We start from the raw sequence: 27290 nt of genomic DNA, 5'->3' as shown, positions 1-27290 counted from the left end.
GCGGTGCGGCTTTAGTAGGTAGGAGATACTCTCTCGGCCGGTTTGGACTTGACGGCAGATGACTTTGATTGAGAGTCCTCCTCTATACTATAAGGCTCCTTTACCCTTGGAGCTGGTGTTCCCTTGGCTTCACCCTTGAGGGGTCCTTTGGCCTTCTTGGGGTTATGGAAGTGCAGCTGGACTTCATGCTTACTGACATGCTGCATTATGTCCAGGTAGCTGGGAGGCACTGTGGTGGCAGCAGCGGCTCACATCACCAGGGCTATTGGGTGAGAAGGAAGTGATCCCTTCAATATTTGCTTGAACCAGTACCGGTCTATTTCTGTAGCCAAAATAATTACCTTGGCAAGGAGTGTCCCCAAGTATAGCTGGAGCCAGCGGACGAAGGCAGACAATTCCTCCTCCTCCTGGCGGAGAGCCTTGAACTGGGCCATGAGCCGTCATGAGCCGTCTTCACTTCTGTAGGACTGGGTCAGCTGTTCCACCAACTCGCAAGCAGAGACTTCTCCTTCTATGTACTGATGCGTTTGTACCAATTGGGCAGCTGGGGGTCGGAGACACTCCACCAGCCTCTATCACTTAACGGCTTTAGAACACGACCACTTGTCTAGCACTTGGAGAGCATGTTACCTCCAAGTCTCAAACCCTTCTTCTCCTAAGGGCGTTGGCACTATCCCAGCTTTCGGTAATTCTGAGCCTGAGAGGACATTGTTAGAGCGTCAACTAGTTGGGGTAGAGTTACACCCGAGCCAGAGCCACCTGTTGATAGGTGACTGTGATAGTCCTTCCTCGGGTGGGAGATGATGGTGATTGTTTAGATTCGGTTCTGTGGGGTATCACTAGCAAGGCACTGGAAATAAATGCCACCCGGGGTATGGGTAAACTTACTACCGAAATACTGCTCCTCTACAGTGTGTAAGAGGTACTTAAGAGTTCAGCCCAGTAGGGTACACCAGCAACGGATCAAGGAGTAGAGGTCAAGGGTAGGGTGGCCAGAGCTGGGTAAATCACTGGGCAGCCCGTGGCTGGAGTGTCTGGTAAATACATAGATTCTGGAACCCCATTTTCACATAGGTCATGGTTGGCAACCACTAGAGACATGGCCCGCCAGTGCGTAGTGTCATACTTGCTCCCTAAAACCCATGCTTTGGCTAGACCAGGGAGTTGGCGGAGGTATTGGCAAAGTTCGTGTGCACGGGTAGTGCTGGGAATATCTCCCACTTCAAGAACATGGTGGGGACTCATGTGCAGTCTCAATGGGTGGGGACTCACGTGCAGTCCCAATGCCCAGTCGCGGACCTCTTGTTTACATGGTACAAACATGGTGTTCGGGACTCAGTAATTTAACTGCCGAGTAGGGCACCCCAGGTCTGAGAATCTCCGCAGCGCCTCCAAATGTAGCACACTTTCCCCCACTCCCTTGGAGAATGTGTGGCTACAGTGTGTGGTGCAACACCTGTGGCTCACAGGAGGTCCGAGCCACCACTGCAGGGAGCCTGGTGTGTATACTGGTACGGTGTTCTTTGGCGTCTCCACCTGCAACAGATTCTACTGTGTGGAATTACCCGTTACAGGACCTATATACATAGCTTATACAATAACCCCACACAATGGGAGAAACATAAAGTAACAACTTTACTACAGAATGGTAGTATAACTTCTGGTTACAGCCTACCCACCAGGCCTCACACGCCAGTAACCACCCCATTGTTCACAGTCCCCAGAGTACCTGACAGGCCGCTCAGGCACCCAACTACTCTAGTGTCCACAATAATATAACACCTCACCCTTATATGTTGTCAGCGCGGCCACTATAGTGTATGTTGGTGCACTTGTGCGTGGGGTACCTGCCGGGTGCGTCCACACCCTGGTGCGCTGCGTCCTGCGATGGGGTACATGGACCCAATGATCTGCGACTCTGGTGCTTCCTCGTTAGGTGGTCCCCGCGTGGGATGTCCACGTCAAGGACAGTCTCATCCGTGAGATGGTCTGGTCCCAGACCACCAAGGGCCAGGATGCCGCTGTGTCCTGGCTGAGTCCCTCACTACAAGCTACAGGGGCAGTATCCCTATCTATGGGCCTGTCCCTGTAGTAGCCACAAACTGAGGGGAGTTGGGCCTAGCAGGGGCCTATCAGGTGTCTCTGGCCTAGTGCAGATGCCACAGGTACCTGCACACACACACACCCTACCTCTTCAGTGTCCAGCTTCCAACTCATAACTGTCCTAACTGTCAGCTCAACTAACATTCCAATCTCCCCTCAGGAGATTCTAGCAGCACTATTAGTTGCTTGGCAACATGTGGTCTGCAGCCCGAAGGTAAAAGGGAGACATGGCTACATAAATATTATAAACTGGTTAAGTAACGGATCAAGAAGTTAGGATTGACCAAGTTTAGATTCCAAAGAAGCTCAGTACCATCAACGCAATTTTGAAATACACTGGTGAATTACTGCCAGTTTCCTTTACTATTTGAATTACCTGTAGGTAAAGGGCTTTCACAAGATCACGCAGAGTTTACGCGGCTCAGATTAGAATTGAACTACAAGATTTTGTATTAAGAAATGACAAAGTGTCACATATCCTATTAAGTTAAAGCAGCAAACCGTGAAATCTTATGTTTGCTTATTTTTAAATAAATCAGTTCTTTAGTATTAGATAATACTTACTACTTTTTTCTTTATTTTAAAATTCAACTCTTAATGCCATTTTTAATTATTTTTAATACCCTGAGCATCTTTTGATTTCTTTAACAGGCTTTAGCACACCTGCCCAGCAGTGCAAAATATTTGTAACACGTTCCTGTTTGTGATAATTTGTTGCCAATATTTCCAGCAGTTTGAGCTTTAAACTGTAACAATAGATAATGTTACCTTAGTAATAAGAATACATTATAGCTGCTGACTGAAGGATTGATTTGAAACTGAAAGCCAGCCATTTAGTTAACCGTGGGAAGCAGGATTTTGATGATCGATCATAGGAGAACTAATCGATCGGCAGCTTAGATAATGAGTTTTCAATAAATGTACTGTAATCAAATGCTGGATACAGATGCAGCGGCCTTTAGTCGAACAAATTCCATTTCGAGATATGCCTGAGATCCTCACGAATTGCGCCGCAGCAGACTAATGGCTCGCCGGAGTAACACAGCAGGGGTCCCTGCTGTGTAAATCCTACCGGGGTCTGCCTTTATGTAATAGACGCGCAGTAAGAAGCTGAATCAGTCACTCTAACTGCGCGCCTCTCACAGGCGATCGTAGGGTTTTTATTAAAATTCTAACATTACAGTAATGTAGAAGGGGGACTCGAGAGCTGAACAAAGTTGATTTCAGCCTCAGGGACACCCTACTTCCCGAGTTACAGGCCCCGGTATGGGGTGCCGGTACCTCCTACATGTTAAAATCCATGTGGGATGTAAACAAAGCAGAGGGATACCGGCACCCCATACCGGGGCCTGTCCCCGAACCTGAAACCAATGTGATTCTGCTCCGGAGACCCCCTGCTCATCTACACTAGGAATTCAATTTAAATGTAAAAATATTTACTGCAGTTAGCACCAATACCCCACCCACCAACTGTGCCCCCCCGTAAAACCATGATTTATTATTTTACACACAGGATTAATACCCCAGGCCCACAGGGGTCCCCGGGTGGTATCCACAGGTGTCTGGGGTTTCTGCGTGGTCCCCGCTAGGCGCCATGGGCCTCCAGGTGGTCTCCATGGGTCACAGTGGGCCCCAATGGGGTCCACGGGTGGTCCCACAGGTGTCTGGGGGTCCCCAGATCATCCTCACAGGTGTCTGGGGCCCTCTGGTGGTCCCTGCAGGTCCGCGAGGCCCCCACAGCTGTGGGGCACCTGGTTCTTCCCCACAGGTGTCTCCTGTATGTCTGCAGGTGGTACCCGTGGGCATCCGGGGGTCCTCGGGTGGTACCCGTGGGCGTCCGAGGGTCCTCAGGTGGTCTCCATGGGTCCCTGCGGTACCAATCCTGTATGTAAAAAAATAAAACATGGGGGTCCACAGGTGGTCCCACAGGTGTCTGGGGGTCCCCGGATCAACCTCACCCAGTGGATGTGTATTTTTATTTTTTCTTTGCACATTGACTGATAATATATTAATCAGCACCCCTTTTGGGTACAGATCAATACATTATACTGTAAGGCCAATAATTTGTTTTTAATTTCTTGTTTTGTATTGATGGTGATTTTTTCTATGTATGTTTATTATGTGGATATAATTGTTTGTCATTTTGCTGCTTTATTTAAAAAAAAATTGGCGATTGATTTTCATTTTTAATTAATGATGTGTTGTGTTGGCGAATGCTTTAAATGGTTGTGTTGCCGATATTTTTTTTTAATAATGAATGTCTTTGTTGGTTACTGTTACAATTAATTCCTTGTTTTATTAATGAATTGGTTTGATTGGTTACTGTTACAATGAATTCCTTGTTGTTTTATTTATTAATTATTTTGATTGGTTACTGGTTTAATGAATTCCTTGTTCTATTAATGAATTGCTTTGATTGGTTACTGGTTTAATTAATTCCTTGTTGATCTGGTTAGTGCTTTTATTAATTACATTTGTTGGCTACTGTTTTTATTTAATGAATTGGGGTATTTCGGTGTTTTTTTAATGTTTTATTATTGTGTTTTTTGTGTATTAATGTATTGTGATTAGGTGCCCATTGTGTGCTATAGTGGCTTATCATGCCATATTATTATATGAATATGATGTACTACTATAACAATCAATGGGTACAAGGTGGGTGTAGTGGGTCCGGGGAGGGTGGTTAGGCCTCCCAGGTGGGTATCGGGCAGGGTGGGTTAACCCCGTAATTACTGTAGCGGTTATTAACCGCTAAGGTGATTAAGGGGTTAGGGGACATTAGATTGTATTTGCTATGTATTTTCCTGGCAACGGAGGACAGGGACCTTGCATTATCCTGACGAAGACACCCTTCATATTGCAGGGGTAAGTAGAACTGTCTTTATTAACTTAAATTATGTATGCTGGCTAATGTTGTGTTTAATAATGGGCAGAAAATCTATTATCCATATCTGGATAATAGTTATTTTGCCCCTTACTGTAATGTATGTGTTTGGTGGAGGTGAGGGGGGTGTATTTATTTAAGTGTCGGACATGTTTTATTTTTTTTATACAGGATTGGTACCGCAGGGACCCATGGAGACCACCTGAGGACCCTCGGATGCCCACGAGTACCACCTGCGGACCTACGGGGGACACCTGCAGGGAAGAAATGAGGGCCTCACAGCTGTGGGGGGCCCCGTGAACCAGCAGGGACAACCCGAGGGCCCCAGATCCCCGTGGGAACAACCCGATTGCCCCAGACACCTGTGGGGATGACCTGGGGGCCCTGTGGGGACCCCCTGGGACAACTTGAAGGCCCACAGCGCCAAGCGGGGACCACCTGGAGAACCCCAGACACCCGTAGGTACCCCGTGGGGTGCACTGTGGGGCCTGCAGACAAGGCACTGTGGGCCTGGGGTATTAATCCTGTGTGTAAAATAATAAATCATGGTTTTATGGTGGGCACAGGGGGTGGGTGGGGTATTGGTGCTTACTACAGTAAATATTTTTACATTTAAATTGTATTCCTAGTGTAGATGAGCATGGCATCTCCGGAGTAGAACTGCGTTGGTTTCAGGTCTGGGGACCCCCTGCTTCCTGAGATACAGGCCCCGGTATGGGGTGCCAGTATCCTTCTTCTTTGTTTACATCCCACGTGGATTTTAACATGGAAGAGATACTGTCGCCTGTAACTCAGGAAGTAGGGCGTCCCCGAGGCTGAAATCAACTTTGTTCAGCTCTGGAGACCCCCTGCTCACACACACTATGAATAAAAATAAAATGCAAGCAGCTTAAGTACCTTGTAGCTATCCGCTAAGGTAATGATTTTTTATTTGGGGGGGTGGGGGGTTTGATACTAGTGTGAGGGAGCAAGGGGTCTCTAGAGTTGAACAAAGTTGATTTCAGCCTCGGGGACGCCCTACTTCCCGATGGGGTGCCGGTATCCCTCTGCTTTGTTTAGATCCCGCGGTCACGTGACCCACAGGATTTTAACATTAGGATACCGGCACCCCATAACGGGGCCTGTATCTTGGTAAGTAGGGGGCCCCCGGACCTGAAACCAATGCGGTTCAGCTCCAGAGACCTCCTGCTACATTTCTGTAATGTTAGAATTTTAATAAAACCCCTGCGATCACCTGTGAGAGGCGCGCAGTTAGAGTGACTGATTCAGCTTCTTACTGTGCGTTTATTACAGAAAGGCAGACCCCGGGACTCACACAGCAGGGACCCCTGCTGTGTTACTCCAGTGGGCCATTATGTCTGCAATTGACCATCTCAGGTTCACCACGCGGGGTAACTCAGGATGTATCAGGTAAATGTTCGAATAATGGCCGCTGCATCTGTATATTACACAAGAAAAAACATATATTTTTAAGCTGCTTAGATTGCCTCTTTAAGGACATTTTTAAAGAGTTTAAAGCATACTTTATTTTTTATAACAGGGTTTAACCCACCTCCCAAGCAGTGCAAGATATTTGCAACAGTTTCCTGTTTGTAATAATTTGTTGTCAACTTTTCCAGCAGTTTGTGCTGTAAACTGTAACAATAGATCATGTTACCGTAGTAATATAAGGATACATTGTAGCTACTGAGTTACACTGACTGAAGCAGCCATTATGTTAGGCACACAATCAGGATTTATACACATTTATAACAGGAGCACCAAATGATTGTCAGCTTAGGTAAGAATGTAAAATAATACATTGTCACATGCTTTACATATACAAATAAGAAAAAACGACAGAAAAAAGGGAGGGGAATGTAGTATTGCTACTTTAAGGCAATACTGTATACTTTAAAAATGACTGAAGTGACTGAAATATAAACAGAAATTCACATTTGGCAACACATTCCATTTCTGTACCAGAATGTTCAGAAAGTTTATCTCCGAAACTGATAGATACTTGAAACAATAATAATAGATTAAAAAAAAAAATATATATATATATATTTCATATATTATGTCTAAGACATGTGAATGTACTCACAAGTGATATTCTTTATTGGATATGGATATATACAATAAAGAACATCACTTGTGAGCACATCATTCACATGTCTTAGACAGGTCTGCAACCCTGCTTTTCAACCATTGTCACCTAGCATACAGTGCTCATTGCAGCAGGGGATTCTGGGAAATGGCATGTACTGTATATATGTATATATATATATATATATATATATATATATATATATATATATATATATATATATAATGGAAATATTCCTGTATGCTCATTTGCATGTCTTAGACAGGTCTGCAACCCTGCCTTTCACCATTATCACCCAGCACACAGCACACAGCACTTCCACTGCAGCAAGGGATTCTGGGAAATGACATGCAAATGTACACAGTGTCACCTTTTCCTTCAAAACCTTTTTTAACATGGTTCCCTATAGGCTTAAGCTTGCTACATGGTCACAGCTTTAAGCACAGCCAGGGTTAAGATGCATAACCAGAAAACCCACCCACAAACAGCCGTTTCGACCTTAATGTGTCTCATCAGTGTGGGGTTGGTTAACTGGCTATGCAATGAAGCAATGAGGAGGGGGTTTACCATACTTAGTCATTAAGGGGTTAAGCCACCCTGACCCGAAACCCACCCTTCACCCATTTATCTGAACAGTGGCTTCATCATGTGTATATATATATATATATATATATATATATATAATATATTATAATATATATACTGTATATGCATGATTAACCAATATTCAAATAAATACTGTACATGGCCAAATACAAATCTCTCCAAATATCAAACAGCACCAAACAAAATCAATATCTAAGAAATTCAAATCCAAACACTCAATTTGACAATGTGTACACGATACAATTAATCTTTGCATCATTTATACTATGTCAACCAATGCTCCAAATCAAATACACTAATCCAAACAAGATACAAATACAATCAATAAAGAAAAACAAAGCATCAACACAATTAAATTACCATCAATTAATCCAATCACCAATCAATTACAATCCAAATCAATTACACACTTCAAATCCTACAAGCAAACCATTGTGAAAAATAATCTATGTCAAAGTAACCATCAAAATAAATCTATCTTCCAAAAATAAGCCAATACAATAATCTATAGCAAAAAGCCTTTAAGTAAACATTTGCACAAATTAAATGTACATTAGCAACACATTTTTACACAAAGCAGCAAATTGCAATTCCAATAAACATCCAAACAAGGCAAGCCAACAAGTTTTTATTAGACCTGTATGTATGTCCATCTATAGTTTATAGACATAAATACAGGTGCAATAAAAGAGCATGAAAAACAATTGAATCACATAAAAAAATCAACATACAATACAACCACTGATTTGTCCTGTACGTATATATAGCCATAGTGACATACATACATTCAGGCCAAATAAATGGACATAAAAAATATGGACGTCAGGAAAAAAAATGCCAAAAAACCTGTAAAATAAAAATAAAATACATTTTATTTTTTTTACTTACCATTAGATGAACCACTCACAGCAATCAAGGGGAACTGGAAGCACTGGAACTGATTGGGCCGTGAAAACCATGTGCTTTGGCCCCAAAAAAAAAAATTATGATGTCATTTAAAGGCAATGAAAGCACAGCCAATCAGAATGGCTGTGCTTCAATTGCCTTTAAGATGACGTCATGAAAAGAAAGATGTCCGGCCTCACATGGTACGGTAGCCAATCAGAGCGTGGGGAATACATCTTTTTGTATATTAGTTTTTAGATTGCATATGAGTTGTCTTCATATACTGCTGCGGCCGAGTTTATTCGAGCATTTGCCCGTTCTCGGCCGCAGCAGTAGCCTGGCGCGCGCCGGAGGGTGCCGGGCGCGCGCCGAAGCAGCGGAGGAGCGCCCTCCGATCGATCGATCCATCCTCCCGCTGCCGGGTCCGCCGGGTCCCCCGGAACCCCCTGCCGCCGTCCCCCACATCGCGGGACACCAGGGCTCCCTTGGGGAGCCCTGGACGCGCGTGCAGGGGGCGCAGGCTCCCGATGACGCGTGACCGCGTGGCACGCCGAGGGGCGGCCACTAGCAAGCCGGGAAATCTCCCGGCTTGCGGAACCGGCCGCACAGCAATAAAGTGTGTCGGTAGTGTAGTTTCCTGTTTTCTATTTCATGTAGTTTTTTATTCAAGATAGATGTTGTTGCGTTTGTAACTGCTTTTGAATACATTCAATACTGCCATTCCATTGGTTATTAGTTAACCTTAATGAGTCCACCTATGATAATTCTTTTTGCTAGTTGCCAAGCAACAACAGGGGTTATATACTCCTATGTGTGAACTTCCAAACCATTCCCCTTTGAGAAAGTCGCTGTTGCGACGAAACGCGTCAGGGACGTCATTACGTCATCACGTCACGACATTACGTCATCACGGAAGTGCGCGATCAGGTCGGAACGCGCATGAAGTTTCTACAGACCGTGTGTTATCCTGAGCTGTGAGAGACACTTAGCCGAGCTGCCGTGCACCTGCAAAAATAGCTATACTTTGTCATCCATCAGCCCTCCACTGACTGCCAATACAGATCACCATCTTCTTTGCGGATTTCATCTTTGTACTGCGGTGGACACACCAGTTTGGCAGTGATACATGATTTCACAACTGCGCATTTATATTTGAATCTTGTGAGTGCGATTCCTATCCCCCCCCATTCCTCCCCTCCCTATCTCCAATAAATGTTATCTTTTTACACTATGGGGCATGCGTTCTATATATATAACACACACACATAACTGTGTGTGTAAAAGCAGATACTAGCACTCCGGTAAAATCACAATAGGGTCTGATGCTAAGGTCATAAAGTAACATAAAACATACTTTACCACCAATGCAGATGGTAAAAGAGACGACAGCACTAAATCCAACGTTTCGATCCGCCGGAGGGATCTTTCTCAAGGGGGGTGAGAAAGATCCCTCTGGCGGATCGAAACGTTGGATTTTTGTGCCTTACCTTTGGAATACAAGTTTCTTTGCTCTACATCTGAGTGCTGTCGTCTCTTTTACCATCTGGATTGGTGGTAAAGTATGATATATATGTAACGGGTTTCCCCCCCCCCCCAATCTCACATTGGCCCGGGTACTCTAGTAACCAACCCCCATTACGTGTTTGTGTTTGGTGGTGCACCTGTAGGCAACAGGACTCCTGAGTCTCCCGCTTGATGGTATTAGGGGATTTCCAGCAGGACAGGTAGCTGAGGTAGTGGGTGCGAGTTCAACTTACATCATGTGCAGCGCCTCCACCTCATCAGGATCTGTGCTTCCGCAGGGAGATGGTCCTGGTGAGGAACTCCTTCTTGGTGGTGCCATCCACTGCTGAGTAATTTCACACTCACACAGTGGGGGTATCGTTAACAAGGTCATCTTTATTGTAGACGGTGATGTAGCAGACTGCCCCATGCAGCTGCCAGCTCTAGCCGCACATCTCTCCGTGCTGTCCCTTCGCCAGGTACGCCCTCCCGAATTGAAGTGGGATTCCCTCTTCTCCTAGGGAGATCCTCTCTGTGCCAGGTCCCTGGACACAGAGTGGCTTAGACAGGCTGATTGGTCAACATGGACCGCTAGTTACTGTCGCGGCCAAGTTTATTTGAGCATTTACCTGGTCTCGGCCGCGACAGTAACCGGGCGCGCGCCGTGGTGTCCCGGGCGCGCGCCGAAGCCTCGGAGGAGCGGCCCTCCGATCGGGGCTTCCCCCTCCCCTCTCCGGGTCCGCTGGGTCCCCCGGAACCCCCCACTGCTGTCCCCCACAACGCGGGACACCAGGGCTCTCTCGGGGAGCCCTGGGCACGCGCGCAGGGGGCGCAGGCACCCGATGAAGCGTGACCGCGCATCGGTGACGTGCGGCACGCCGAGGGGATTCGGCTTGCGGAACTAGCCGAGTTCAAATAAAACGTGTCGCCTCTGTACTTCACTAGGGTCACAAAGTGTTCCTACAATCCCTTATGCAGGCAATACAACTTCCCAACAACTTTCCACAGCTGTTGGAACACAACTGTAACTAACTGTGTTGTGCCTTATATACTTCAGGAGGCAGGCGCATCCCTGATGTCACTATTCAGGGACTCAGAGCATACAGCCACTCCCCTCCATACATAGGGCACCTCACCATGGTGTGAGGGAAAACCTCCATAACTACTGCTGGCATACCTGTACTTACCAGGACTTACTGCCAACAGAGAGGCAAGTAATATACCATTATTATGCATGGCTATATATATATATATATATATATATATATATATATATATATATATTGTGGTGCCGTCGCTGCACAGAGTGGGGCAGTTGTGGGACTTTACAGCTCTCATAGTGTTAATTATTCTGGACAGATCTGTGCAGCTGTGAGTTAATGAGCTAATTAGCCTAGCCTGCATAGTCAGGAAGTGATACAGAGATTCCCCCTCCCCCATGCTGCCAGACACACACTGTTGAGAGTTATACAGACAGGGTGAGAGAAGCTGCTGTACAGTAGACTGATCTGAAAGGAGACCTGCTGCAGGTATACTGGGTAAAGTGGGGAAAAGAGTTTAGTTCTCCCACGACTAGTTAGGGACTAAGCAGTATTAGTCAGTACTCCTGGAAGGAGTTAGGTCTTTTATTTCCGTTTTGTGTTATGAGTTAACCCTGTACCTGCTTTATACCCTGTAAATAAACCCCTGCTTAGAGTAATACAGTGTTTCCTGCCTTTGATCTGGACAAAAGATCCAACGCTGGGACTGAGATGTCACAATTGGTGGAGTTTAACGCGGGCAATCCACAAGGCAGTGAAAAGGGAAAATGGAGGAATTTCTGACCTCGCTTCAGCACAAGAAAACAGAAAATTCTACAATTTTAATGCGGGGTTTGCAGCAACTGGCAAAGACCCAAGAGGAGATGGCAAAATCCTATAATGAGGTTTTACTACAGATGACAAAGTCACAAACTGAAAGCACGGCGGCATTAGTACAGCAGATGGCGCTGTCCCTACATCAGACGCTAAAAAAAGAGCAAAACGAGGCGCAACTTCGCCTACACCAGGAGCTCCGAGCGTTGGGAGAGAAAATTACCGCCTAGCCTAGAGTGGCCCCACAGGTCGCTCACCAGGTACAAACGCACCTCATTCAGAAAATGACGATGGACGATGACGTTGAGGCGTACCTGTCAATCTTCGAGCGCACCGCAGTACGCGAAGGGTGGCCCGCAGAGGAGTGGGCGGGAATAATTGCTCCCTTCCTGGTGGGTGACTCACAACAAGCCTATTATGACTTAGAGCCCGAGCAAGCTAAAGACTATGACAACCTGAAGGCGGAGATTATGGCACGACTAGGGGTCACCCTCGCGGTTCGGGCTCAAAGGTTCCATTCCTGGCGTTATGATTTAGAGAAGACACCCCGCTCTCAACTCTATAACCTTATACACTTTGCAAGGAAGTGGCTCAAGCCTGAGGTATGTTCCATCGCTGCAGTTGTCGAAAGAGTCGTTACAGACCGGTTCCTGAGAGGTCTCCCCCGCACCATCCAGAAGTGGGTGAGCCAGAGTGACCCCAAAGACGCCGAACAGGTGGTCGCTTTAGTCGAATGTTACTTGACTGCCGAAGAGATGTCCAAGAGCTCAAGTCCAGATGAGTGCGCCGGTTCTCACTTCCTTCGCTCCAGGAGGTCCGATAAGACTGTTCAACCGAATAGGAATCCCCAAGGACTCACTGACTTGCGTAAAGGAGTAGGGAGTCCCACAGCACCTAAGAGGGACTCTGGTCTCGTTGTTCCCGGTAGACTGGAGACAAAAGGCCAACCCAGTTTTGGAAGGTATATAGAGTGCTACAGATGCCATGAACTTGGACATGTGGCTGCAGTTTGCCCTCGGAACACAGAACCAATGGAATGTAACTTTTCTGTGGGGCATCATGCGCACTGGGTTTCTACGGTTCAGCACAGTTCTTGCAGTTCAGAAGAGGACGATGAGGACTCCTATGTGGCCCCGCGGAATGAACAACCTCCGTGTGCAACAGAAGCTGCAGGAAAAGGTTACCCCATGGCATCAGAAAAGACCAGAGGTGGACTACAACACAGAGCGCTTGGCGCAATCGTCACAGGAATGACTACTAGCCTTGGCATGACAAAGGGTACCGATACCGCCATAAGCAGAAATCCAAGTGAGCCAGACCAAAAGACTGTTGACTGGAAACGGTTCTATGAGGCATCCCAAGAAGACGTTCAACGCCTCATCGCCAAGCAAGAAGCTTCTCAGCGAGAGGTCTGCACGTTAAAAACAGAGCTGGGTAAAGTAAAGCAGCAAGTGCTACAGAAGCGACTGAGTACCCAGTGGGTCCCCGCTGAGCAGCATGATGAGCTGAAGGCCACCCTGAGCCTTACCAGAGCATCACTGGAAGCGGAATACGAAAAAACTAAAAATGTCCAAACCTTGGAATCTAAAAAACTGAAGTTGGATAAAAAGCTTCTAGAGCTAAAGCAGATAACTGAACACACGTCCCAGCAACTCACAGCTACAGTATAAAGGAGGACAACCTCAAGCTGCAAAAAGAGCTGGAGAAGCAGAGAGCCTGCTCCATCACAAAAAATCAGTACTCCCAGGAGAAAGAGGCATGGGAAACAGAAGCAGCAGCAATCCTAGCGACAAAAACTACAGAGATCCAAAATCTGAAGGATGCGCTGGCACAACCCAGAGCATGCACCGGGAAGAGATGAAGGCCCTGAGAGGAATTGAATTGGCAGCTGCCTTGAGCCAGAAAAGAAGCATAGAAGGACAGCTTCAAGACCTGAGGAAGGACCTGGAGTTTGAGCATGCTGGCCGCAAGAAGGCAGAGAAACATCTGCGTGACCTAGGCGAAGAGCTCGAAGCTCTGATGACTGAGTGGGACACTACGCTGGGCTCTATTATTGCTCGGCAGAAGGTCTAATGAAAGAAAACCTTTAAGAAGCGGTGGATGTCAGACAGGTCTGACAAAGATGTTGGTGCACGGGATAGTGCACGGGCCGCTCACACGACTGTGTTTCGCTGGGGGGTGCCGTCGCTGCCCTCTAGGGGCTAGAGTGGGGCAGTTGTGGGACTTTACAGCTCTCATAGTGTTAATTATTCTGGACAGGTCTGTGCAGCTGTGAGTTAATGAGCAAATTAGCCTAGCCTGCATAGTCAGGAAGTGATACAGAGATTCCCCCCCCCCCCCATGCTGCCAGACACACACTGTTGAGAGTTATACAGACAGGGTGAGAGAAGCTGCTGTAGACTGATCTGAAAGGAGACCTGCTGCAGGTATACTGGGTAAAGTGGGGAAAAGAGTTTAGTTCTCCCACGACTAGTTAGGGACTAAGCAGTATTAGTCAGTACTCCTGGAAGGAGTTAGGTCTTTTATTTCCGTTTTGTGTTATGAGTTAACCCTGTACCTGCTTTATACCCTGTAAATAAACCCCTGCTTAGAGTAATACAGTGTTTCCTGCCTTTGATCTGGACAAAAGATCCAACGCTGGGACTGAGACGTCACAATTGGTGGAGTTTAATGCGGGCAATCCACAAGGCAGTGAAAAGGGAAAATGGAGGAATTTCTGACCTCGCTTCAGCACAAGAAAACGGAAAATTCTACAATTTTAATGCGGGGTTTGCAGCAACTGGCAAAGACCCAAGAGGAGATGGCAAAATCCTATAATGAGGTTTTACTACAGATGACAAAGTCACAAACTGAAAGCACGGCGGCATTAGTACAGCAGATGGCGCTGTCCCTACATCAGACGCTAAAAAAAGAGCAAAACGAGGCGCAACTTCGCCTACACCAGGAGCTCCGAGCGTTGGGAGAGAAAATTACCGCCTAGCCTATAGTGTTTCCTGCCTTTGATCTGGACAAAAGATCCGACGCTGGGACTGAGACGTCACAATATATATATATGCAAATATAACTATTATATATTTGCTTTCCTGTGGAGGGTTTTTGTCACTTTTTTTACTCACCATAACTTAACTCAGTATATATATATATATATATATATATATATATATATATATATATATATATATATATATATATATATATATATATATATATATATATATATATATATATTTGTAAAATGCATGAGAACAAAATTGAATAATATTTTCTAGTATGATGAATTGGGAAACTTTGATGCTTTTCTGTGAAAATCAACCATAGTCATCTAATTTTCTATAAATTGTTTATACTACTCACAGTTCAATTTCTTTACAGATGGTGGCTGGGAGGATACAGTTCATGAGGCTTTGCCACTCTTCTAAAGTACAAATGCTATGATAGGACAACTTCTCCAAAGTTACACGGTAAATGCACTCTGAATGGCGAATTCTATGGTACATCTAAGAGAAAACAAATACTCTTAGGGGGTCATTCATTAAACTGTGATATTGCTGATCAAAGCCCTTTCACACAGAATTCAACCTAAATCACTGAGCGTATCCATGCGATAGTGCTCCGATCACCCCTAAAGTTTAGCAGTTTAATGAATACCCCCCTTAATCTAGTTTCTGTAGTAAGTACAGTTAGATTTATGCACATCTAGGAAACAAACTTAGTGTGCACACAACAATATCTTATTATATATACAATACATGAGCTTAAATGCATAGTTACATATGTACTAGTTAAATTTACTGTGCCCGATATTGAGGTTTTTTTTTTTTTTTTAAACACATGGGTTGTACAGGCACTTATAATTGATGGTGTCTTCAGTTGTCCTGTGCTGTATTGCAGATGTTGGTGAGAGAATCCCTGCTCGCTTCAATGTCACAGGATTGAAATAAACTTTGTTCACCCCGAAATGTTGTGCACCCTTTAGCTTTGCTATAATAAATACAATTGCAAAATGTCTTTTGGACATTGAGATTTTTGACCCAGTGTGCGTTTTGAGACAATGTTTCCTTGAATCCTGACTTTGAGATTTTGTTTTCTTTACTGGAAATATGTCATACCAGTTAGTTGCATAAATGTACATTATTTTAGATTTTTATTTTGGCAACTTCAGGTGATTAACGTTTGTCTGTTTCCCTTTTCCCATGAAATTAGGATGAGATTACATATTTGTTTTTTTAATTACAATATTTTCCTGCAAAACATGCACATTATCAAAAATACAGTATTTAAACACAATGTGAAAATCCATTTAAACTAGTTCAAAGTGTATACCAGAACAACTTACATTTGCACAATGTAAGGCCAAAGCACAGAAAACCGCAAACATTTTGAAGTTGTTCTCATCTGTTTTAGAGAAGGCACTTCCAGTTAATTTGTTCAACATCTGTACAACACCTATAACACTTCCTCGACTCACAATAGGCATGCACAAAATGTTCTTCGTTGTGTAACCTGTATAAAGGTCTATTTCTCTGTAAATAGATATAAAAAACAAGTATGGTTGGTACAGTACATAAAAAAGTGCATATGTGAGAACAGAATACAAAAATATAGAACATTTATCAATTTCAAGAATATTCATGTTTTATATTACTATTTAATATTTTCTTAATTTCAAACATTTTTAATTGGGTTTACAACATATTACAAATAATACTGTTACTATAGAAAAGTAATAATAGTGGTGAAAAATTATACTAGAGTATATAGGCAAACCAGATTGTACATATATAGATACAAATAAAATAGTTTGATAGGACTGACTTTGGTATTACAATTTATTTATTTCACCTGGATGCGAGAAGGTAAAGTGAGCAACAAGGGGGGGAGGGGGAGGAGGGGCTGATACCACACGCCACCCTGTCCACTCAGGTCCCAAATGGTTTCATAGTCACGCTTCAATACAATGTTGACAGATTCTAGTCCAATCCCTCCCCGAGCTGCACCCTTCGCCCTCCTGTTTAGGGGGATGGGGGAGGTGGGGGGGGGGGGGCTGATAGACGGTCCAAACACCCATATCTACTTGGCTAGATCACTCTATTTAGCTCATCTTAGCCCAACTCAACTCTCCAGCCATGAGTCCCAGATTCTGTAGAATCTATTAGTGGAGTGTCTCAAAAAAGCAGTTAGCTTCTCCATCAACATTACTTAATTTATCCTTTTTTCCACCATTTGTCTGGATGGGGGAACTTGTTTCCTCAATTAGCCATGATTGCACATCTGGCCGCTGTTAGAATAAATTAGATCAGATGTTTTAAGGAGTAAATCATGTGCTCCACTAGTTTAGCTAATACATGGGTTGATGGGGATTGTTAACCCTGTTGTGTTTCTTATAATCTCTTGGATAGTTATTTTTGGATATCTGGGCAGTTCCACTATATGTGGGCCATGTTGCCTTTCACACCACAACCCCTCCAACACAGATAGGATGTTTCAGGATAAATTTGATTCAACCTACTTCGGATGAGATACCATTAGTACAGAATCTTGTAAATATTTCTTTGATCCTTGTGTATATGAAGGTTTTAGCAGCATATTCCCAGATATCTTTCCAGTCCTCTCTGTCAATTTCCAAATTTAGATCCCTTGCCCACTTGTCCATATAACTATGGTCAGGAGTGTTAGCTGCTGCTTCAAATCCTAGGTATATTTTAGTGATCAGAGAGGGGAGGGGGGAGGGGAAGGGTGGTGGGGAGGGGGGGGGATGGGAGTTCGAGGGAGAAGGGAGGGGGAGAGGGAGAAAGGGAAAGAAGGGCAAACTAGATTGGGTAAAACATATTAAACAATCCGACCGACCAAGGAAGGAAATTACGTGAGCAAAATATATTGACAAAATGATATTATATGGCCCATATGATAGGTATATCATCTAGGTGTAACAGATCTAGTGGTAGACTAGTTCCTTCACACCCTGAAAGAATATAGGTCTGTATGAGTTTGGAGGGGGGAAGTGGGAACCAAACCTGCAGAGATGATTCCCTGGAGTCACACGGCTCACCTGGATCCTCCAGGTTCTTCATATTAAAAAGGCTGTGGCTGGAACTAAACCCGAACCCCCCCCCCCCCCCCAGGCCCCTTGAAAGCCCCGTCAACAGTAGCTGTGTGGTCGAGGAGAGGGAAAAGAAAAGGAGGACATTGGGCCCTGTCGGAAGACAATGGAGATCTCGCTTGAGGATTCCGGAGAACAAGTATAGCGGCAGTCGTCAGCGGATGGATCACCTTCTTTTGTTCTTTGCCCGTGGATCTTTGCTGACTCTGACCAGCTAGCCGTTTTGAGGTACGTGCAGGGCCAGTAGGGCATCCGGACCTCTCGGATTTCGGTAAGGAGTTCTGTTGTTCTGAGGGAGACATTCCTAGGCTTTGAAGAAAGCTCCTGATTTTTTATTTTTTTTTAACTTCAAATTTTTTATTGGAAAGTACAGATACAGCCAATGTACCACAGCCCATTATTACATTTCCAGATTTGTCAAACATATATATAACGCCTAGGAGACGAACAGACTTAACGGTTTACAGACAGGACCAGACGAACATGACAAGGGGACAGGGTGAGAGGATAGGGGTGGGGGAGGGGAGGTGAGGGGGGAGATAGTGGGTAGCCGGGCTCCGGAGTAGGGGTGTAGATACTGTATCTCCTTTTCAGTATTGTCGGCCCTTGCTGAGAGATTGAGTCGGGACAGGTCCTTCTGAGGATTCCTCCTGATCATTGTTTTTCCCAATTCTATGACTACCGAAAGGTCTGCTAGCTGTGCGTCTCTAAGTCGTGTTGTCTTGTCTGCCCATAAAGGAGAACGCACCTAGTTTAATTAGTGCAGAATTGAGGCGGCATCCACTCCTGGGATGTCTACCTGGGTCAACCATGGATCCCAGACTTTTAGGAAATTTGTGCCGGTGTCATTAACTAAACTCGTTAATTGTTCCATCCGGCAGACATACCAAATTCTATTTTTGATCTTAGGGATAATTGGTACCTCCTGCTGTTTCCATAATGCTGCGATCTCACACCTCGTGGCAGTGGCAAAATGCGCGATCAATTTATGTGACGCATTTGAAAGACCCTTGATCCGTCTGCCCAGCTGGAACAGCCACGGGTCAAGGGGGATCTCCAAATCGAGAATCCGCTGAATCCAATCTCTGATTTGTTCCCAAATAGGGGCCACCTTAGTGCAAGACCACAGCATATGTCGGAGATCTGCTGCCTCCCCACACTGTTTAGGGCAGAGAGGAGAGTAGCCCTTTACAAATTTCGCTAAGCGCGTCGGAGTGTAGTACCACCTCATTAGGACTTTATATGCGTTCTCCTTTAATGTGGTGCAGATTGAGCCTTTTGCCACCGCCTGGATAATTCTGTCCCAGTCATCGTCCTCTAAAGTCTCTCCTAGGTCTATTTCCCAATGTCTCATGTAACTCAGTCTATTGTCATTGGGCGACTTCTGGCAGATCACTTCCCTGTACATTCTAGACGTGAGTCCCCTAGTGTCCGTATCTCTAGAACACAGCTGCTCAAAATTTGTTCGTGACGGTCGTATTGGCGTTTTGTTGTAGAAATCCCTGATCTGGAGGTACCTAAAAAATTCGCTGTTTGGGATATTCTTAGAGGATTTCATTTGCTCAAATGATTGTATGGTCCTTTTGCCCTCCAGATCTTTTAGGCGGAAGAATCCCTTCTGAGTCCAGATTAAGACATTTTTGCTATTCAGGCCCGGAGCGAAATCTGGGTTGCCCACTATTGGTGTCATTACTGACGCTTTGGTTGTCAAGTTACATTTAAGCTTCGTGGCCTCCCAGACTTTTAACGAATTGACCATGGTCTGTAGCGGGTTGTGCATCTTGCGTACCCATTCTCTGGGTAGCCAGATTAAATTTCGGATTTCAATTGGTGCACAACATTTCTTTTCCAACTCAACCCATCTCCGAAGGCTTGGGTCAGTGTGCCATTGGAAAATCTGCCCTAATTGGGCTGCTTTGTAGTAGGCCTGCAAGCAAGGCACCGCTAACCCTCCACGTAGCGTGGGACGTTTTAAAATCCCTTTAGTAATTCGTGGGTTTTTCCCATTCCAAATAAATTTCATAATTTTTGACTGGAGGGAGAGGATGTCCGCCTGTACCAATGGGATAGGGAGACTCTGGAAGAGATATAGCATCTTTGGGAGGAGATTCATTTTCACGCTATGTATCCTCCCAATCCAAGAGATGTTCCCCTTCATCCAGGTTCGGAGATCCTCTCCCAGTGTCTTTATGATCTTGGGGAAATTTGCTTTATACAAAGTTTTATAATCCCTTGTGAGATACACCCCTAAATATTTGATCGCAGAGGGTTGCCATTTAAACTGAAAATTGAGGTCAATCAGTTTTTCGGCTTCTTTTGGTAAATTAATATTGAGGGCTTCCGATTTAGACTGATTGATCTTGAATCCCGAGATTTGGTTAAATTTGCCCAGTATGTTGAATATATTTGGGAGAGATGTGAGAGGTTTGGTTATTGTGAGAATGACATCGTCCGCATAAAGCGCGGCTTTGTGCATTTGGTCTCCCACTGGGATACCAGAGATATCTGGGTTAAATCTAATGTGTGCCGCCAGAGGCTCTATACATAAGGCGAACAGTAACGGCGACAGCGGACATCCTTGACGTGTTCCGCTTTTGATTTCAAACTGTTCTGAGGGGAAGCCTTGATATCTCACTCTTGCTGTTGGATTTTTATACAACGCCAGGATGGCCTGCAGGAGGCGTCCCTCAAAGCCAAATGCTCTCAACGTTTCCGAAAGGTAGGGCCAGTCTATTCTATCGAAGGCTTTCTCAGCGTCCAGACTTAACACCATGGAATGTATTTTTTCTTTTTGTGCCAGATCAATCAAATCTATAATTCTCCTGGTGTTATCTGCCGCTTGTCTACCTCCGATAAATCCTACTTGATCCGTGTGTATCAACCCGGGAAGGACGCTACCCACCCTGTTGGCTATGAGTTTCGAGTATATTTTAAGGTCCGAGTTAATCAGTGAAATGGGCCGGTAGCTCTTGCAGTCTGCCGGGTCCTTACCGGGTTTATGGATCACCGATATTGAGGCTTGGAGCATTTGTGTTGGGAAAGAGGCCCCTGCTAAGATTTCATTGAATAGCTTTAACATATGGGGGGCTAGTATTTTTAAATATTTCTTGTAATATAAATTCGAAAAGCCATCTGGCCCTGGGGCTTTAGCCGGTTTTAGTGCTTTGATAACCCCAGAGAGTTCCTCCATCGTGAAGTCCGACTGGAGTGCCTCCCTTTCGCATCTCTTCAAAATGGGTAAATGTGCCTCTTTTAAGAAAGTCCGTAAATCCTCCTTTGTTTTTGGATTATGGGGTACCTTATCTCCGTTGTATAATATTTCATAATATTTTTTGAATTCCCCTGCTATGTTCGCTGGGATGGAGGTAAGGTCCCCATTTTGCTTTCGAATTGCGTGAATGTGATATTTTGGAAGCTTGTTTTTTAGCTTGTTGGCAAGTAGTGTGTCAGGCTTGTTAGCTTTTTCGTAAAATTTCCGTTTAGACCAGGTCAATTCCTTCTCAGCCTGGGCGGAGAGGAGGAGGTTAAGACTAGTTTTAGTAGCTAGAATTTGGGTCAACGTGTGGGCATTCTTATTTTTTTGTGGAGAGAGGAAAGTTCCGCTAGCTGTTCCTCTAACTTCAAAATTTTCCCCTCCCGTTCTCTTTTTCGTTTAGCGGCCAGATTCATAATGATCCCCCTGAGGGTAGCCTTATGGGCCTCCCACAGTGTGGAGTGTGTAGCCACACTCCCCTCATTCTCCTCAAAGTATTGTGTGATTTTTTCCCCAATTTCCCTCTGTAGGGCTGGGATTTTCAGTAGGATTTCGTTTAGTTTCCAGTTCGCTCTAGGTCTGTCTAGTGGGATTACTGTGCACCGCAGCTCTATAGATGCATGGTCTGACCATGAAATATCATGGATCTCAGTGTGAGAGACCCCAGGAACCATTCTGTTGGATACAAGGAAGTAATCTATCCTGCTGTATGAGTCATGTGGGTGGTAGTAGAAGGTGTATTCTCTCAGTCTCTGATGTTGTTCCCTCCAGATGTCGAGTAGTTGGCAGTCACGTAGTCCTTTTTTAATTGTTAGTATGTCGGGTCTGTGTGTAATGTTAGTGGATGAGCATCTGTCAAGGTCCTCCCGTAGTGCCCTATTTAGGTCTCCACCGACAATGATGTTACCTCTGGCCACTTTGTTGAGCTTCTCGAAGAAGGTAGAGAAAAAACCTGGGGCTGTCTCATTAGGGGCATATATTGTTGCTAAAGTAATTGGGAACCCTTGGATTGCACCTCTGACTATGAGAAATCTACCTTCTTTATCTTTGAAAGTCTTATCGGGTACGAATGAAATTCCTCTGTGGATTAGTATGGCCACCCCTTTTTTTTTTACTCTCGCGGATGACAAAAAGTATGTCGGGTAGTCCCTATCTAGAAATTTGGGGTAGTTGTCTTGAGAGAAGTGCGTTTCTTGTAGAAACAGAATTTCTGCCCCTTTACGCCTATAATCTCGGAAGGCTATTCTGCGCTTAGCTGGGCTGTTCAATCCCTTAGTGTTGTGTGATAATAGCCTAAGTTCCTTACTCATTTAGGAATATGAGATGACTTTGCTGCCGATGTCTGGCTTCGAGTGACGCCTCCGGACCAGCATCCCGACCTCCTCTTTTCCTCGAACTGCAATACCTCACTTCACCATCTGTAGGAATACACAAGGGGGGGGCGCACAAGAGGGGACACCTGGGGGGACACAACAAACACTAAACAAGACAGATAACAGAAGAATTCTCATCGTGTCGGCGACGTCGCCTCCTCGACGAGATCACTGCCTGTGGGAAACTGGACTCCTCTCCGACCGTCCGGAGGAGACGTGGGATGAAGATCACCCATCCCTCGCGTCCAGGCCCACAGGACCTCACCAGGGCTCAGGAGATCTACCTCCCTCAAACCTGGTGCGAGGCCCATGCGGAGACTTGGAGCAGGACTCTCACACCCTCTCCTGCCTCGCTCTTCCTGAACTTGAATTAATAAACCTAACGACTAACGACTAATATGCAAAACCTGAGTCTGTCCCGGCTTTTTTCCTCTTTGTAGAGTATCAATAAAACCTTGTGCCCCCTTGCTCCTTACAGCCCTTCTCCTTTTCCGCTCAGTCTGTCATCTTTAACCTACTAACCCGTTTCTTCCTCTTTTACCCATTAACCTACCGTTTCCTACTTCACATCCTCCTACCCTCTACTTCCAGTCACCACTCCCACTATCTAGTTTACACAGTTCTAAGGCTTTCTGGTTCTCTTCCTTCTCCTGCTTTATTCTTCTTTCATTCTAGCTCTCTACTTGCTCTCTTCCTTATTCTCTCCTCTATCCCTTCCCTTCTACTTGCTACATCCCCTTCACATTTTAGATTCCTGTCTACATCCTTACTCTTCCTTATAAATTTGTCTCCTTCTATATCTCCACTTCTACCTGTTCCCTCTCAACTACTTGCTTTTTGTCCTTTTTTCCTACCTCTCTTGCTAACACTGCCTTTCCCCTGTCTCCTTTAGTGATTCTGCCGTGCCTTCGCTAAACTGAATTTCCTCCCGTATCCTTTCTGTTCCTTTTAAGTTTCAGGATTCAAAGAACCCGCGTCTGGCTGTTTGGGTGGCTAATTTGCGCCTGCGCCTGTCGACCGGCGCCCTCTGGATGCTTTGATGGGGCTATAGCTGTCTTTATTTGTTCCGGCGACGTCATCCGTCCGCGCCGGTGGGATCTAGCCCCCCGCCACCTCCAAGATGGCGCCGCTCCTTTCGGGGCACAGCTGTGACGCGTATCCGGGGGCGGCCATTTTGGAAGACGTCTCTCACCAGATCGGAGGTGCGTGCGCTTGGTCCAGCTTCCCGCTCACCGCTCCCTTCCTGCTCCTGCGGCTTACCGTGGATTCCCGCCTTCTACTGCTGCATCGCCATCTTGTCTCAGGGGACGCCATCATCTGGAAGGTAGGCCTCAGATTTTCTCCACAGGGACTCCGTTTTATTACAGGTTGTTTAATCACCGGATCCTTGAAGCTGGGATGTCGGGGTTCTTCCCTCTTTCATTCATTCGGGGGCGAGTCTCTTTATTTGGTGACTGCTTCCCCGCGGCCGGGGACCAGCCCTCAGGTAACTTTAGTAACGGAACTTTTTAACCATTGAACATTGAACTCTTTTATTTTTAGTGTTCGACTGAGCCCTTTAGGTTGGTGCTGCGCCCCTTTGCTCCCTGGGGGATCTCGCCCGCTGTTCCCAGATAGGTTCTGGGAGGGCGATATTTGGGTCTTCCGCTGCCGGGGCTTCACCTAGGCCCAGCTTATGGAGGAAAGCCGGCCCTTCTTCCAGTCCCCGAAGGGTGGCAGTTTTGCCGCCTCGTGTTACTTGCAGGCCAAAGGGGAAGGTCCAACGGTACCTTACCCCTTTATCTCTCAAGGTCTTGGTTATGGGTAACAGGGCCCTTCGGCAAGCTAGAGTCTCTGGGGATAAATCCTGAAAAATGGACATACGTACGCCCTCATACTCCACTACTGGCAGGGGTCTCGTTTTGTGGAGTACCGCTTCTTTTGAGCGGTAGTAGTGCATTCTGAGCACAATGTCCCGTGGTTGCTCGTGCATTAGAGGCTTGGATCGCAGGGCTCTATGGCACCTGTCCAGGACTAAGAATTCTTTTGGGGTGTCAGGGAGCAGAGATTCCAACCATTTCAGGGCAAAATCTTCACTGTCTAGGACTGTTTCAGGGACCCCCCTAATTCGGAGGTTATTCCGCCTGTCCCTATTTTCTGCGTCCTCTTGGCGGTCCCTCAGCTCATTTAATTGTTCTTGAAGGCTGTTATATTTGCGATCCTGCCTTTTTATGGCTTTGATTGATTGATCCACTTTATTTTCGAGGACGCTTGTCCTTTCCCCCAGCCCAGTAACCTCTTTCTTTATGTCTTTCAGCTCCGCTTGCAGCAACACTTTTAGGTTATTGTAGAGTTTATCCAGGTCGCTCTGTCTTAACGGGCGCAATACCGGGTTGTCTCTCTCCTCTCCCTCCCCGTCCGGCTCCGTCTCTGAACCGGCATTCGAATGTGGCGCCATTTCTCCCCCTGCAGCGCGCGATCCGGCTCGGTCGAAATACTCCGGTAGCCCCTTTTTTTTGGTTATTTTGGGTGCTTTCCTTGACATTGCAGGATAGTGCGGGGCTTTGCTAGTAAAATGCTCCGTTGAAGGAATGGTTTTGTCAGGTTTTTGCTATCAATGTATTTTAGCGAGGCACGGAGCCAAGCTCCTGATTTTTTCTGGATATATGAGGTTTAGTTGCTTTCCGTTCTTTAGAACTATCAATTTAAACGGGAAACCCCATCAATAGCGGGTGCCTTTCTCTTTTAGAAGCAAAGTAAAAGGTTTTCGTTCATGTCTTCTGGTAATTGTTGTCTTGGAGAAAATGTTAAAGATCTGCAATGACTCATTTTCAAAAAGGATTTCTCCCTTCTCTCTACAGCAAACTATAATTTTTTCCTTTGTAGAGTAGTGATGTAGTTGCACAATTATATCTCTCCTTCTTTTGGGGTTCTCTGATCTGGGGCCTAGAGGACTATGTACTGGATCCATTTCAAGCTAACTTTCTTGTAAGGCTGGGCCAATCGCTGTTAAGAGGTTTGTTTAGATAGATGTGGAGATTTTCGGGGGGGGGGGGGTGGAACAAACTCAGGAATATTCTTTATTTTGATACGTTGTCTCCGCTACCTATTTTCCTGATCTTCTTGACCCTCCTTGAGATTTATTTTGTGTCCCAGCCTTATGATTTCATCATCAGCTGCGGCCTTTAGCTGGAGGGACTCTTCCAACTTAGTTTCGAGTTCCATTGTCCTATGAATGAGGGCATTTATTTCTTGTTTAAATTCGCTCACAGCATTTTCGAGATCTACTTGAAATGATTGGTGCAACTTGGTGAAAAGGTCTCCTAAATATTGTCTGGTTACTTCTTCCCCCTCCACACCCACGTGGTCATGGTCCTGACCGGGGGGGGGCGTATGTGCCGCACGCTTCATCTTGGCCTCCAGCACCCACCCCGTTTCGCGCTGACTTCCCCCAAAGAATCGGGAGACATCCTGTGTGGTCGTTTTTTTCCACTTTGTTAGACATCATCAGTCAGTTCTGGTGACTGGGGGGTCGGAATAGATTGCAAATTATTAGAGAAAACTGGTTATATTCTCATTCTATGCGAGAGGGTCCCTAGAGCTCTTTTGTTAGACATCCATACCCAGTGACATCACCGATGTCGCATTAGCTACTATTTTTAATAAGCCTTGACAAATGAAATAGATCAACTGTACACTAATCGTATGAGTGTGACCAGCAATAGATCAACATACAGTACCAAGCTACTGCTCTGCCTCTAGTCTAACAGTCCTACTTCCATAAGGTAAGCGATGAACTGAAGAGTTAGCTGTTGACTCAGAGTAGAAAATCTACTTTCTATTATACAGTACATCTTGGTTCGAAGTGGCTCTCCATAAGTCAGTGGGTTTATTCTACTATCTTGAGATCATACTGTTAACACATTTTATAATGGGATATATTTTTCCTTGACTGCAACATAATACATTGGTGTATATATACCAACTAAATTAAGTGAAAAAAGGGGGCGGGGGGGGGGGGAGTCACAAATCTAATTGAAAAAATAAAGTTGGTAATGACCTGTGCATTAAAAACAACACATTTTCATTACCTATTAAAGCGTGGATCTGCATAGGCATCAGGAATGTTAAGGACTTCACCTGTTCTTGCAACCTGGCCAGCTATACCTTTTTCAATGGAGAATCTGCATAAAAGAAAACAATGTTAAACACTATAGCATTCCAGTTATCAAAGACTTCCTCAGTGTAATGAAAATGGAGGTGCGTTGTGTTTCTGATGGCCTAGGTGTTTATTGGGTTAACTTTTTGTCGTTTACTAAAATGTCTATGATGCTGAAAGAAGTTACTCTTGCTGTGAACAGATGTTGATGTTGAAAATAACTTTTTATGAGAAGCGCTAGTCTAGTTGGCCTCCCCAGTTTCCCTAGCTGACCCCTTGGCTTGCTATCTGAATCTGTTTCCTGATAGGTTTGTCCAGCACATAAAATTAACAGACCTTCATTAGCGGCTGACCGGGAGTGTGCTCAGCTCTGCACGCAGGACAAAAGTGATCACAGAAATACAACTACACTGGCGACACACTTTATTCGAGCTCGGCTAGTCCCACGAATTCGGGTATACCCGGGTGTATTGAGGTTTGTGACTGTTTTCTGCCCGAGTGCA

The 27290-nt window shown here is 45.3% G+C and overlaps 1 protein-coding gene across 6 annotated transcripts in view; it reads right to left on the bottom strand.

The window, feature by feature from the left end:
• The window catches only part of PDE10A (phosphodiesterase 10A), a 938782-nt gene that overhangs the window by 270467 nt on the left and 641025 nt on the right, over positions 1-27290 (bottom strand). For all 6 annotated transcript variants that reach the window (XM_075596713.1, XM_075596710.1, XM_075596711.1 and 3 more), the window contains 3 exons: positions 26720-26812; positions 16260-16446; positions 15278-15420 (listed from right to left, as the gene is read on the bottom strand). In XM_075596713.1, the coding sequence (XP_075452828.1) occupies positions 15278-15420; positions 16260-16446; positions 26720-26812 (423 nt within the window). The remainder of the gene's footprint in view (positions 1-15277; positions 15421-16259; positions 16447-26719; positions 26813-27290) is intronic.

Source organism: Ascaphus truei, chromosome 4, assembly GCF_040206685.1.
Source record: "Ascaphus truei isolate aAscTru1 chromosome 4, aAscTru1.hap1, whole genome shotgun sequence".
Lineage (NCBI taxonomy): Eukaryota > Metazoa > Chordata > Amphibia > Anura > Ascaphidae > Ascaphus > Ascaphus truei.
Note: the sequence above shows the minus strand (reverse complement) of the source record. Positions and strands in the feature narration are given on the sequence as shown.